Source organism: Peromyscus californicus, unplaced genomic scaffold, assembly GCF_007827085.1.
Source record: "Peromyscus californicus insignis strain IS unplaced genomic scaffold, ASM782708v3 Scaffold_1__1_contigs__length_55948999, whole genome shotgun sequence".
Taxonomy (NCBI): Eukaryota; Metazoa; Chordata; class Mammalia; order Rodentia; family Cricetidae; genus Peromyscus; species Peromyscus californicus.
The window spans coordinates 39243658-39258105 of NW_026294492.1; the positions used below are offsets into that span (position 1 = coordinate 39243658).

At 43.5% G+C, this 14448-nt stretch overlaps 1 protein-coding gene across 1 annotated transcript in view; it reads right to left on the minus strand.

The window, feature by feature from the left end:
• Positions 1-281: 281 nt before the first annotated feature.
• Fshr (follicle stimulating hormone receptor) overlaps positions 282-14448 on the minus strand; it is a 179323-nt gene continuing 165156 nt past the window's right edge. The window contains 3 exon segments of the mRNA XM_052746541.1: positions 282-524; positions 526-1513; positions 5898-6083. Coding sequence (XP_052602501.1) covers positions 282-524; positions 526-1513; positions 5898-6083 — 1417 coding nt within the window.

Consider the following 14448-nt stretch of genomic DNA (forward strand, 5'->3'; position numbering starts at 1 on the left):
TGCTCAGCCTACTGAACACGAGTTTTTACCAAATCAGTTGAGACAAACTGAACAGAAGCATAAAACAAGCATGCTGCTGTAGTGCATTGTTTTAATTGCTGTTACCAATAATTTAGTTCTTAAATGAGTCACGTGAGAGATTAACGGTTTCTGACTGATTTGCCGTGCACGCAGCCAGGAAGAATAGGTAGGTGAAAGTGTAGAAACACTGTCAGCGATTCCATGGCCTATTCCTCATTATCATTGTCATTCAAGGTGATGATCCATTTTCACATTACTTTTTAGCTCCGGGTTGAATGACTTAGACGGACAAGCATGTAACTGGAGCTATTGGTGGCTTTGGAAGCTGAGGGGCAGTGGCCCTTCCTTGCGTGGAAGTTGTGGGCATTGGATGAGGTTTCGGTCCTATAAATCTGGGCTTGCATTTCATAACAGCCAAACTTGCTCATCAGGATGAAGAAATCCCTGCGGAAGTTCTTGGTGAAGATGGCGTAGAGGAAAGGATTGGCACAGGAATTGATGGGGGTAGAACAGAACCAGGAGGATCTTGGCCTTGGACACAGTGATGAGGGGCACCTTGAGTGAGGCCGAGATGGCAAAGAAAGAAATGGGGGCCATGCAGAGGAAGTCAGTGAAGATGAGTGTGGCCATGCGCTTGGCGATCCTGGTGTCGCTTGATGAGGACACAACGTTAGGATTCCTCACTGTGAGGTAGATATGGGTGTAGCAGCCACAGATGACTACAAAGGCCAGAACATTGAGCACAAGGAGGGCCACAACATACAGCTGCGACAAAGGACTGTCGATATCCATGGGTAGGCAGATGCTCACTTTCATGTAGCTGCTGATTCCGAAGATGGGGAAGAGCGCGGCTGCGAAGGCAAAGATCCAGCCCATCGCCATGATGCTGGCAGCATGGCGGAGCTGCACCTTGCACTCCAGTTGCATGGCGTGAGTGATGGTATGCCACCTTTCCAGGGTGATGGCTGTCAGCGTATAGACTGACAGTTCACTGGCAAAGACAGTGAAAAAGCCAGCGGCATCACAGCCCGGTCCCGTTTGCCAGTCAATGGCGTAATTGTGGTACTGGCTCTTGGTGTGGATATCAACCGACGCTATGAGCAGCAAGTAGACTCCAATGCAGAGATCAGCGAAGGCGAGGTTACACATAAGGAACCGGGGCACTGTGAGTTTGTACTGGCTCGTCGTCAGGATCCCCAGCACTGTGATGTTCCCAGTGATGGCCAGGATGCTAATAAACCATATCAAGACTCTGAGGATGTTGTACCCCATGATATCTTCACATGGATTGAAGGCATCTGGCTTTGGGGAGCAGGTCACGTCAACAACTTCATTACATAAGTCATAGTCAAATTCACTGTACATCGCGTCAGATTCTTTTCCATAACTGGGTTCATCATCTATCACAGAGACACTCTGATCCCTAGCTTGAGTCACATAATCAGTATCTTGCCTTAAAATAGATTTGTTGCAAATTGGATGAAGTTCAGAGCTAGAAAAAAAAATACAAAAAGGAATAGAATCAACATCCTGGGTACAGAATGGCAAATATATTATCATCTTTGTGCAGCATCTTCTTGAGATTGTTTTACTTTCCAACATCTTGTCTGCCCTTGAGGCTGACTCATGGGTTAAGGCTGCTTACTGTAAATGAGCACAACAATGTGTGGATACATATTCCTAGAGCTGGATAGGCCACAGGGGAAACCATCTGGCCACAACCTGAATGTGGGGAGGAAGGCGCCTGGGACTAGCTAACCTTTGCTGTTAAGTGCAAATAATTTACAGACTTGATATTATCTCTACTTCTTTCCTTTCTGTCTCCATTCAGGTATCTTCTAGCATGCCTGGGCAGACATACTCCTATTCTCTAGTCTAATCACTGGGAGATTATGTCCTCTGACATGAATGAGGGCTTATTTGCTAGTTTTATCTGCACGAACCAGAGCATGAGAGTCTGGAGTTAATTCTTGGGCAGCCCCATCCTTTGGCTCTTGGGTTCTCGGGCTATTGAGAGGCCAGTTAATTTTCCTGAAATGCTACCAGGATCTTGTGCTTTATCATCTCACTCCCCAGAGGTGACAATAGGTCTCCGGCATTCATTTGCCCTGCAGATTAAGCCTGGTTCTCTCATATGAAATAGTTCCCTTGGGGGCGGCCAGCTGAGCAAATGCAAGTTTTAAAGGAGCCTCATTTATTCACAGGTTGTAACATCTCTCAGGAGCCATGAGTCCTCTCAGGGAAACTTCCTGTCTTTTTTTTTCTTTCTTTCTTCTTCTTTTTTTTTTCTTTTAAGCCCAAATATATGAGACCTTGTCAGCAGGATAATGAGACCCCGGTAGTAAATATTCAACCTATAAGTGTATGCATAAGTATCTACTAAGACTCTCGCGTGGACAGAAGCAATACTCTTGTAATGTAAAGGCTTAACAAGTGTGACTCTTTCACACGGGAGAACTCTTGATGGAAAAAAGAAATCAAACACATATCTTTTTTTTCTTCAAAAATATATCTTTACTCTTCCTTCCCTTACTGCTCCAGGGGAGAGTTCACAGGAATGTTAAACGAGAGTGTTTTCTCAAATTTAACACACACTCAGACAGCAGGGAAGTGAGAAAGAGCACTAAAGCCCCTCAAAAGCGCCCCCCCCCCCCCAAGAAGCAGGTGACTGGGAGAGGAGCCGCCCTCAAGTGCTTCTACAGGACGGGAGCATGTGTGTCCAGTGCAGCAGACTGAGCGTTCCCCTCCCCCATTGAGAAGGGGCATCCTGGAGAACTCTTCCCTCACTGGGAAATGAATTAAATGGCCAGAAGTCAGTTTATCTTGACCTTAGAGATTCTGTCTTTCTTCTTTTCTTTTTGGAGTGTCATCTTTTATTTTAGACACTGAAAAGATCTCTCAAATCTGTCCCAGCTACTCTAAGGAGGACAGTTGACACACATAACTGAAAATGGCTGGAATGGGAAGCCAGGGAATCATTGAGTTTAGTCAGTGAACTAAAGTGAGGTGAGCTCTGGGATAGGTGTAGAGGGGACAAGAGGGCCATTCTGTGGTGCTTAGCTTGAATTCTGTCTCTGGGTTAGTTGGAACCCAACTCTAGGGGCAGAAAGGAACTTCTCTGGTGCTTGTGGATTGCAGTCTGGCTCAGTGGAATCGGAGCTGATTTCACTGTGGAGAGAAAGTCTCCTCTTCCTGGGGTTACTGGCTTTAGTAAAGAGGATTTTAATCATCGGTGCTACCACCGACCTACTTAATAGTGAGCTCTCCTTTTCTTGAAGCAGAAGTCACCCACTGACACGAGGTACTTATGTCCCTGGAGATAACAGTTGAAACAAGAAGAGGCAGGCGGCTGGGGGAGGAGCCGCCCTCATGTGCTTCCACAGGATGAGAGTTTGTGTGAGGAAAATCAGTGTGGCCTTGCGGTATCTTGGCGAATCCTCAGTAGACTAAGGAATGGGGAGTTAGCACAGTGATGGTTTAAAAGTGGAACTTGAGGACTCCAGCCACTGAGGGACAGATGCTAAGTGGATGGCACCGGAGAAAACCCTGGAGCCTGAGCTCTGGAAGCAGGCAGAGCTGAAGTTTGGAAGCTTCATTTGGTCAATGCTGATCCAGTTATTCAGTAGCTCGGAGCCCCAGTTTCTGCCTTTGTCTGAAGGGAATCATGCTGAGAATGATGATTCACTCTGCAATGTTAGCAATAAGGGTGGAAGGTGCTATTGTGTACGGCAGGGAGTGCTCGGCTCCGCCAGCAGTGTGAAGACCAGCTGATGGTGCTCACTGGGTTCATGGTGGGCTCTAGGCCTGTGTGTGTATCTGGAAGCATGTGCCACGGTGCACCAGTTTCAAATGCAGTTGTAAGAAAATGGCCTAAATGCAAGGGAACTCAAAGGACAGAGGAGAAACAAAACAGAGCTAGATGAGTATAGAAAATATCTGACCTCGGTCAAGGGGTGTGGTTGACCCAGCACTTCAACAGGAGTCCAGGAGGGCTGTTAGCCCAAACCCCGAGGCATCATGGGGCTTATATTTATATTGTGGGTATTATTTCCCAACCAGGACCAGAAGCACAGTTTCATGAAACAGCTTAGAAGACAAATCTTATTACCAAACCTCCGTTCACATGCTAGGTAACGAAATGACACTGTATTAGAAGAAATTCTGCTATTATCTTCTAGACAGCAAGTCATTTTGTGTTTGTTGGTGATGTGTGTGAATCTGTTGGGTGAAAAAATAAACAAACAAACAAACACCCCAAACACCCACATTTGGGTACATGGTGAGAGACCTGTGGGCCTCATCTTTGGTATACCCCTACAGGCCTTCATGAAAGCTATAACAGGGACCCAGAAGGTATAAGGACCAAGTGACCTGGAGGGATCAGAGAAAGCTTATGGTATGCAGCACCTAAGGCAAATTTGAGGTTTCTGGTTGAGAGAGTCCTAAGGTTTGGTCCACATAACCAGGAGGTGGCAAGGTCAGAGGTCTCTTAGCAACAAAGTAAGAGTCTTTCCTATGGTTCACAGGCACAGGGCCATAGAGCATACCAGCAGTCACTCTTACGGTGACCTTAATATTCTTTGAGATTTCTCCTGAGGGTGCTCTATTGTAGGGTCTTTGCAGACAATCGGCTAGAAGAATTTTTGTCTGGAATATAAAGGGGCAAGCCATTTGCCTAGGCCAAGGCCCTTAAGAGCTCTAGCTGTTGGGAAGAAATTCTCCAGCTGTTGAGCCAATCTGTGTGATGTCTCTAAACCCGGGTAGTTTCCCAGTGATGCTCACTAACTCTGAGGAGCAGCCCCCTTCCTGCTGGACCCTCATGCGGGTCTAGGTACTTTCCTCTACTTTGGAAGCATTGTAGGGCACAGACTGTCTTGATGCTCTTTTTCTTGCCTTTCTTTTGATTTGAGCAAGTGAATTAGCTACTGCAGCTTGGTGTATATTAAAGGCTGGCTAACTGACGAGAGTGCATTAAACAGTAAAATAACCTGTCGGGGGTGCTGCCTCGGTGCTGATGCTGGGCTACTCCTGAAGGACGCCAGAAAGGCCTTGTTCAGGTGGGTAAGACTGCATGGAGTGGTTCCCATTGGTGAGTTCAGGGGGAAATGAAAGGGATATTCAGTAACTTCCTCCCTCCAATAGACCCTTTTAATGTCTGGAGTGTATGAACTTTCTCTCCGAAACTGCCATGTCTCTCCCTTTCCAGATCCTGTCTAGGATTACTACAATCTTTCAGAGAGCCACCACCGGGTCCTGGCTCTGTTTTGGTTATCCCATTTAGGTGTGTGCCTCTGTAAAGGCCAACTTTTGTGCTCTCTGTGAGTTGCTGAAGTCTGGGGGTGGATCCGAGGGGCTTAGTGTGCTTGGGAGATGTTACAGGTGTGCACACACTTTCTGGAAGGCATTTTTGCTTCCCTCCTTCCCAGCAGACTTTGATGTCAGTAGGACTGAGCATTTACTTCTTTTATGGGACAGGACATTTATGAGGTATAGAGTTTGATACTGGAAAGACAAATCAATGTTGACACAAAGCAAAGGGGGTGAGTGGGGGGGGGCTAAGTATCAGTATGAGTCAGGGACCATGCTGGAAGTTTTTCATGCTTTCTTGTTTAATATTTGGTAGACTCTCCACCATGTGAATCAGCCTTTCCTCTGCGATCATTTTTCAAAGAACTCAAGAACCCAGCCTACTCTTGCCCTCCACAAGACTGACTCTTTGATCCAGAAAATGCCTCAGGCCTCCCTTCAGTCAGAAACACCTCCCCCCCCCCCCCCCCCCCCCCCCCCCGTGTGGATTTTCACGTCACCAGTCTGTAGAGGTTCTCCACTTCGGGAAGGCCTTTGCCAGACCCAGGGATGGACATAGAAGGACTCACATTTGCCGTCTCCAGTTCGCGAAAGCACAGCAGTGGCTGGGGTAGGTGAGGCTAGCCTCCACAAGAGTGACAAACTTTTCCAGACTAGGAAGCTTCTTTAAGCTGTACGTCGATCTGGCCTTCAGCTTCTTCAGATTTTCTAAGCCATGGCTGGGCAGGGACTGGACCTTTGTCCTTGAGATGTCTCTATTAGGAGAAAAGGTAAAAATATACCACAATCACTTTGGGTCAAAGATTTTCTGCTTCCAGTCAATAGACAAGCTAGCAGACATTCTAGTAAGGTGAGTTTTATTTTTGTATGGGTGAGAAAGGAGACTCCAGCTTAGCAGCACACCTGGGCCAGGCCAATCTTCAGCTTAAAAAGATGTGTGGCTTGCATAGGAGGAGTCCTGGTCCTATTGGTCCTGATGGGAGGATTTAGTTAACGGGCTGCCCTGATAACTGGACAGACCTGTGCATCCTGGCTGGTTTGGGCTTAATCCTGGCTGGTGAGTAGACTCAGTCATCTCTCTTCTGTAGTTGATTTGTGCCCGACCAAGATTAAGACCGTTTTCCTCCACCATGAGGGCAGCTATAACAATCTCTCTGGTGAACTGTGCTGGAATCTGTGGCCTGAATCATAGAACACGATGAGAAGGGAGCGTGCCACACAGGGAAGAGGAGTCTGGCAGGTTCAGCCTCAGCCTCAAGTCTAGGCGGCAGGTAGAGCTTGGCTTTCATGGCAGACTTATATGCATCTATAGCTTGCCCCTGTGCCTATTAGATCTGTGACCTTGGTCAAACTATGTGTTTTCTATGTCTCAATTTTCTCAGCTGTAAAGGGAGAGGATAGAAATCATAGAGATCCACAGTGAAGGAATACACAGGCAATACTCAATGCCTGGCAGTTATTAGGAGTAAACATCACACACATGCATGTCCGCACGTGCACATGCTCACACAGAGGCCAGCTTGGTAAGAGTGTCTCTGGCTGAGTGAGCTAGTCGACGTTTGGTAGGAGCTGGTACAGTAGGCTGGTTGCTATTCCTGGAAGCTTCTGAGATCCACACTAGTGATGGGGGTACCCTTCTGGTATCAACACTGGCAGCTGTAACCTTCAAAGTCAACATCAGCTGGTAAGGCCAAGGAGGTTCAAATGACACCATCTTGGCCCTGTAGAGACCATGGCGTGGTTGTGAGTGGGTGCTCCTGATGGGGGCAGTATGGCTTGGATGGTTCCTTTCAGCACCTCCAGGGGACCCTTGGATGGACTTGAAGAAGAATGTTTTAATGCTGACTTTCTCTGTAAGTCAAAGCAGTAGGCACTCAGAGAAACAGAACTCGAAGTGTGAATATGTCTTTGCTGCCCCATATGTTCTCACAGGCGGGTGAAAATGGCATTCTCAAAGAATCCCCTCCTCCCTTCCACGCCATTCTCCTGCTCAACGGTTTATCATGGCTTCCTAGTGTCCAGTGAAATCTCCTTGACTGCTGCTCCCTTGTCACCTCTCTTTCCCAGCCAAACTTAGGTTGTTTGTCTGTATATGATGTCACTCGGCTCTGTTTACCACTGATCTTCCTCTTCATTCTTATAGAAATAGTGCTGACCAAGGCCTCCTCTGGGTTCCCACCATCTTGACCCTTTAAATGTCTTGTGAAATGCTCTATTTTGCACTCCATTCTCCTTAAGTTCTTTCTGATTTTTTAATTTTATTTTATTCCTCTTCTGTCATTTGAACATTGGTATCTATCCAATCTTGTCCCTAGTCCCTCAGTTTCACATTATCGGGTATGTGGCTATGGCTTCCAAATGCGTATGCCGGTTCAGAGCTCAAACAAGACACCCCCTTCTCCATTGGAGCCCATGATTTTGATGATGTGCCTGAGCATCAAAACTGGACTTTTCTTGTAAACGTGTTCCTCTTATTCCCCATTTCAACAGGTTTCTCCTGTATCCTTCCCCTGATATTCAGATAGAAACCTGGGAGTTATCATTGATTCTTCCCTCTTCTTTCCTTGGACACCAGTGTATCTTCTCAACTGGCTTTTAGTTTGCTTTCGTTACTTCGGTGAGGGTCACCAGAGTCTCTGCGTGGTCAGATGAAATGGACCATAACACTTCTTCCATGACCATCTATCTCCTCTTTCCAGTACAGTCTTCACACCATAACTTGAACAAAAATTTTAGAAGGCTAGACAGATTATGACCTCAAATTCTTCAACAAGTTCCTGTGGTTCTTATGACAAAGGGCAAATCGTTGGGTGTGTTATGCCTGTCCCCTGCCTGGTTTATATTGTGTCTATTCCATGCCCTTATCTGTGCTCTGCTCAGCACTGCAGGAGGGCTGACCCCTGCCAGGTCTGTTTTTCATACATCACCTTGTTAACTGTGGGCGAGAAGCCTGGGGGTTGGCAAGAGAGCATCTCCTCCTATTCCTTCTTGCCTTAGGCAGCATCTGAATTACTTCTAGACACTACGGAGCAGATCAGCTAAAGATCTAGTTCTTTAACTTTCTCTAGTTCTTTGGCTACAGGAAGTCTATTTGTCACTTGCTCTTTGAGTCCTGGGATCAGAAGTGGCTATCTACTACTAATGATCTCCAGGCTGTTGATCCCCTATTAGATAGTCAGGTAGAAGCAGCAATTGCCTTTAGGTAGTACTTAATTATGATTTTTTTTTTTTTGAGACAAGGTTTCTCAGTGTAGCTTTGGAGCCTCTCCTGGAACTCACTCTGTAGACCAGGCTGGCCTTGAACTCACAGAGATCCACTTGCCTCTACCTCCAGTGTGCTGGAATTAAAGGCATGTGTCACCAGCGCCTGGCTACTTAACTATGTTATGTGTTTCTCCTTGTCAATTAAATCAAATTTGCTTATTCCAATTCAAATCCTCTACACTTGCTGATCCTCACCACCCCCATTCTGTCGTCACTGAGGGAAGGATGCTACAGTCTCCAGTTGTGATTCTGGATTTAAACGCTTCTTGTTTTGCTAATTTATGCTTTTATACTCTTGGTTATTTTTAACTCCATATAAATTTAGAGTTATTTTCCTCATGATTTTCTCCATATCTACTATTATCTGCCTCTTAACTCTGAAACCTTCTCTTATTTTCAAGGTCCTCCTGACCATCACCTGTTGGGACACCCGCGGACTCAGTACCTACAGTGTTCTTTTCTGTCTTCCCTTACACTGCACATGAGCCTGGCAAGCCTTGGGAGTCCAACACTGTGTTCTGGTTACTTCTCTGAGACCTCACGGCAGCCTCTGCTTGGATGCCCACTTAATCAGCATCTCAAGCTTTAGACACTAAAAATTAAGCTCTTGATTTTTCAAAACAAACAAACAAAAAACCAAACAACAAAACCCCTGCTCCACTTGCAGCAGGTTGGATGTTCCAACTTGTTGTAGACAGATTTTGATGGCATTCTTGACTCTGTGTTTCAGATCCTGTATTCAAGCTTAGAAAGACTTCTTGGTACGCCATGTATACAAACCTAACTGTTAACACTTCTCAGTCATTGTTATCACTAGAAGGAACAAATCCAGGTGTTCCAGGTACGTTTTCTAGTCTTCATCTTCGAATTATAATTTCTCAGATCCGGGGTCCCTGTCGATTGCAGGTCTGGTGCATCAACTATTGCCCACTGAAGAGCCTTCACTCTGCTGCTAATGAGTCAGCTCTGCTGGCCCGTGTGCCATTTCTCCTCATTGTTTTAGAGCTTTTCAACTTCTGTGCTCTAGGAGATCTTTCGGTTATTTTTCCCCTTTTCTTTAGGCAAACCTTCTTTTGAGCAGCTCTGCTACTGAAGTAGGTGCTCTACTCTCTCTTCTCAAACTCCATCCCCCTCTCCTTTGGGATCTTCCTTTTTCTCTCAAGTGTAGAAGAGGTGGAAGTGCAGGTACCTATTCTTTATGTTCAAAGATCTGCCCATGGAATAAGATGGAAGCATTAAAATTGATCAGGGACAATTTAAACTGGGCTACTAGTTATTTGTTAAGGACATTTCCCAAAAGCCAGCAATATAAAACCAAAGATCAGTTTTTTCTTAATTTTGCCTTCCTACTTGAGTTTGGAATATGTATGTAATTCAGATTAACTTTAGATAGCCGATGAAACAAACTTTCATATTCCCAAAATACTACCCTGTTACCTAATGTAGTTGCTGGTAGATTAAAGATTATTGCAAACTCTTTAACTGTCTTTCCATTAACCATCTATTTGCCCTTACCTGGAACCTGAGCTGAATTGTGAGGCTTTGAGGGAACAGAATATGAAAGTGTTGCTACTTGAGTTCTGGACACAGATTTTAAGAGCACCATTAGCTTCTGAATTGACTCTGGAGAGTCCTGTTAAAGAGCTCTCAACATTCAGTGGCAGCACATGTGTCTAACCTTTAGATGCTGCCATATGACATTGTTGCCTACAGAGTTCACATGCAAAAACTACCCAACCAAGCTTCTAAAAAAAAGTCACACAGAAAGTCTCATAATATTTTAAGTAAATTTATATACATTTCTATCAGCATGGTCAAAGTAAGTAAGTCTTGTTCAGTGTTGTTTGAGACATAACTACACTACTATTCCCATTTTTGCCCTGTTCTTCTGCATACACACACACACACACACACACACACACACACACACACACACACACACACTTTTCCTGACTATGATTTGCTATGGGATGTTTTTCTGTATGCTGTGAATATGTGTTGCTCTGATTGGTTAATAAATAAAGCTGTATTGGCTAAGGCAGCTTAGAGGCAGGCAGGAAACACAAGCAGATAGACAGGAAGAAAAAGGCAGAGTCTGGAAGGAGACACTGGCCAGTTGCCCAAGGAGCAAGATGCCAGCAGACCGGTAAAAACATGGAACATGTGGTAAAATATAGATTATAGAAATGGGTTAAGTTATAAGAGCTAGCTTATGAGAAGCCTGCCACAGGCCATGCAATTGGTAATTAATATAAGCCTCTGAATGATTATTTTATAAGTGGCTGAGGGACCATGGAGCTGGGCAGGACTGGAGAAACCTTCCTACTACATTTGGCTTCCCAACATGGGGCAAGAGTTTCCACCTAAAACCTGAGAAAGCTTTAAAAAAAAGACTCTAAAATGGAGCTAAAAACAGCTTCCTAGTTTTGTCTCTCAGGCAAGCTGTGAGCTACAGTATGGAAGGTTTGCCGCAGTGTGTGGGCTTGACCTGCATCATGGCAGATTCCCACCACGGTACACAGAGGTGTCTCCAAGCCACGCAGTATGCTGAGTGCTGGATTTAGCCTTTGCTAGTACAGACCAAAAAAAAAAAAAAGTTTCTGGGCTACACGCTGCTTTCATAGAAGCATAGACCTCCCAGAGTCAGCGGACAGCATGGCTCCCAGAGCTGGTGGTGAATTATCTCCACCATGTTGAAAAGCTGAGATGGGTGGAGTCAGCAGCCAAGGCTGCTGCTTCAGTACTAACCACTGCAGTTTAAAGCAATATAGATTCAACAATAAGGCAGATTCAGATGGAATGAGACTTTAAATGGTATACAGTGTGTGTAAAAATGTATGTAGGTTTGGAAGAGAGTGGAAAATGAATATAGATGTTATATAAAGAAATAGTTATAAAAAATAAAGTCTTTAAAGAGGCAGTAAAGGTAATATAAAAAATAAGCCATATAAAGATGGGAATCAAACTGAGAGTCTGGATTATATTGTCTTTGGGATTTTTAACTGCAGAGAGACATTTGATTGTAAAAGCTACTAAGTTAAACCAATATGTATATTTTAAAGGTATCTTGACTTCAAAATTTGTGTCTAAGGATACGTTACTTTGCAAAAGAGGTTCTGCTTTTGTTTCTACAGAAGATGAGAATCTGCGGATTATTTCTAGGCTAATATGGTTTGATCAGCCAAGACCCCCTGAGAGGTCTCCAGATGATCAACATCAAAAACAGCTTCAAAGCAACTGGCTGAGACAATGCAGCCTCACAGACTACGCCAGTCGGTACTTGACCATAATTCTTAATTTTCTCAGGATCCCCATAAGATTACCAGCGCCCTCTATCAGCAGGAAGTAGTATGAGAAGCTCTGCTGAAATTCCCAAAATATTATTTATGAATATTTATTTTTATTTAAAGCACATTGATTATAAATGCAATCTCTTTCTAAAGAAGAAAAGGGGATATTATAGATATGATAGGATAAAGAGTAACAACTTGTTTAAAATGTTTTATATTGCTATGGATTTTAGTTTATTGATACAAATTAAAAGTTAATTTTGTTATACTGTATATATATTTCTACTTTTGTTCAAGGTATGTTTATGCACCTCACTTGAAATTGTAATGTATAATTAAGAAATACAGATTAATAATTAGTCATCTATGATAAACTTACAGTCATGTTAGTTGTTTTCTAGATATAGATATATTTCAGATAGATAGGTAATCTTCAAACACGTCAAAGACCTACAGAATACAGCATTTAAAACATTTTAAGAACTTAGACTTTTCTGGACAATGAGACATGTTTGCTCCTGGCAGCACCAATTGTTTCAAGGAGGAGATGGGCATTGAAGAAACTCATCATGGAGTTTGCTTTCTTTGTGGCAAAAAGTTAGCCACTGGGCAAAAAGTTAGCCACTGGGCAAAAAGTGCCCTTGCGTCAACTGATTGAGAGTATGTTGTATAAACTGGACATGCAGGACCCATAAGAAGGTGACCACTGGACTTTGTAAGATGAAATGGTCCTTCAGATTCCAGCTTTGCAGAAGAGACTGCCAGCCAGACATTCTACAGGACACAGAAAAAAGTGATTGAGAGACTCTAGGCTTATGGGCTGAAGATGGATGCCCCAATGTTACAGAGGAACTTTGGATGACTGTCCAGGCAGGCAGCTGTCTCTGCCATTTCCAGAGTTTTGGAAATTGCTTACAATGCATTTCCTGTTTATTTGGGTAATATTCTTTCCTTCTGAGGCCTTTGATGTAGTTGAAAACTAGATAGTTATAATTTTCCTTGGTTATGATAAAAGATAAATTAGGTATGAAATTTTAGACTCACAAATATAGGATAGATAGAGTATTTTCTTTAAATTTGCCAAATATAAATAAACTAGATATTGTAACTGTAATCCTTTCTTGATAACTGTTTTGTTATATATAATTTTACCAGGTTAAAGTAAAACCTTCCTTTTTGAAAAAAAAGAAAAGGGGAAGTGCTATGGGACGTCTTTCTGTATGTTGTGAATATGTGTTGCTCTGATTGGTTAATAAATAAAGCTGTATTGGCTTATGGCAAGGCAGCTTAGAGGCAGGCAGGAAATATAAGCAGATAGACTGGAAGAGAAAGGCAGAGTATGGAAGGAGCCACCAGTCAGACACAGAGAAAGCAAGATGTCAAGGTAGAACTGAGAAAAAGTAACAAGCCATGTGGCTAAACATAAATTAAAAATTATGGGTTAAGTGTAAGAGCTAGTCAGTAATAAGCCTGAGCTAAAGGCCAAGCAGTTGTAATTAATATAAGCTTCTGAGTGATTATTTTATAAAAGGCTGCAGGACTGTGGGTGAGAGATTTGTCCTGACTGTGGACCAGGTGGGACACAGGAAATCTTGCAGCTACAACGATTTTTCCAGGTAACTTAGAAATATGATGTTTGATTTTATAATTCCTTTATAAAAATGCTTTTCACTTCTCCATGGCAAATATCTATGGAATGTAATAGAACAGAAGCCAGTTATTCTGTTTTTATTATTTATGAAATAGGTGATTGTGACTGAACTGGCTCATTTTAGCTCTTAATCTGGAATGGAGGGATACCCAGTGAGCTGGGAAAGCAATATTTCCAAGCATCTATAGGGATATTCCAGAAGATTGCACTTGAATCAGTAGAGTGTAAGGGGAGATTTGCCTCAATCAATGTGTGTGGGCTTCATCCAGTTGGCTGGTTTCCTGGCTTGAGCAAAGAAAGGAAAGATAAATTCACACTGCCTCTCTCTTCTGGAGCTAGCTTATCTTTCTTTTCCTACCCTCACCCCCCACACAGCAAAAGACCAGGTTCACCAGCCTTTGGACTTGTAACAGTAATTCCTTGGGCTCTCTGATCTTTGACTGAGGACTCTAATTTGGACCATGCTACACCACCATATTTCCTGGCCCTCCCTGCTGTTGATGGCCTACAGTGGACTTCTCAGCTTTCACATTCACATGAACTAACTCCCTCGATGAATCTCATCTCATGTATCTCTACATCTGTCTATGTCATAGGTTATGTGTCTCTGGAGAATTGTGATTAATGCAATCACTACATGCTTAGTGACATTTTGGTTAGTATTTCACAACAGCTCAGAATACAAAGCAAAACACAATGTGGGCCATTCTGGGCAATCATGTTTTAAAGAGTACAGGGAACCATGGGATAGGATTAGAACTCTGAGCTTTGAAAAACCAGACAGAAATTTAGAATTTCTAAAGATGGAAAAATGACTCATTGAAATCTGGAGTTTTTTAGTCTTGAGTACCTGGAGACTTACACACATTATGTATTCAATAATTTGTATATTAAATAAACTGTAAAGAAAGGGGA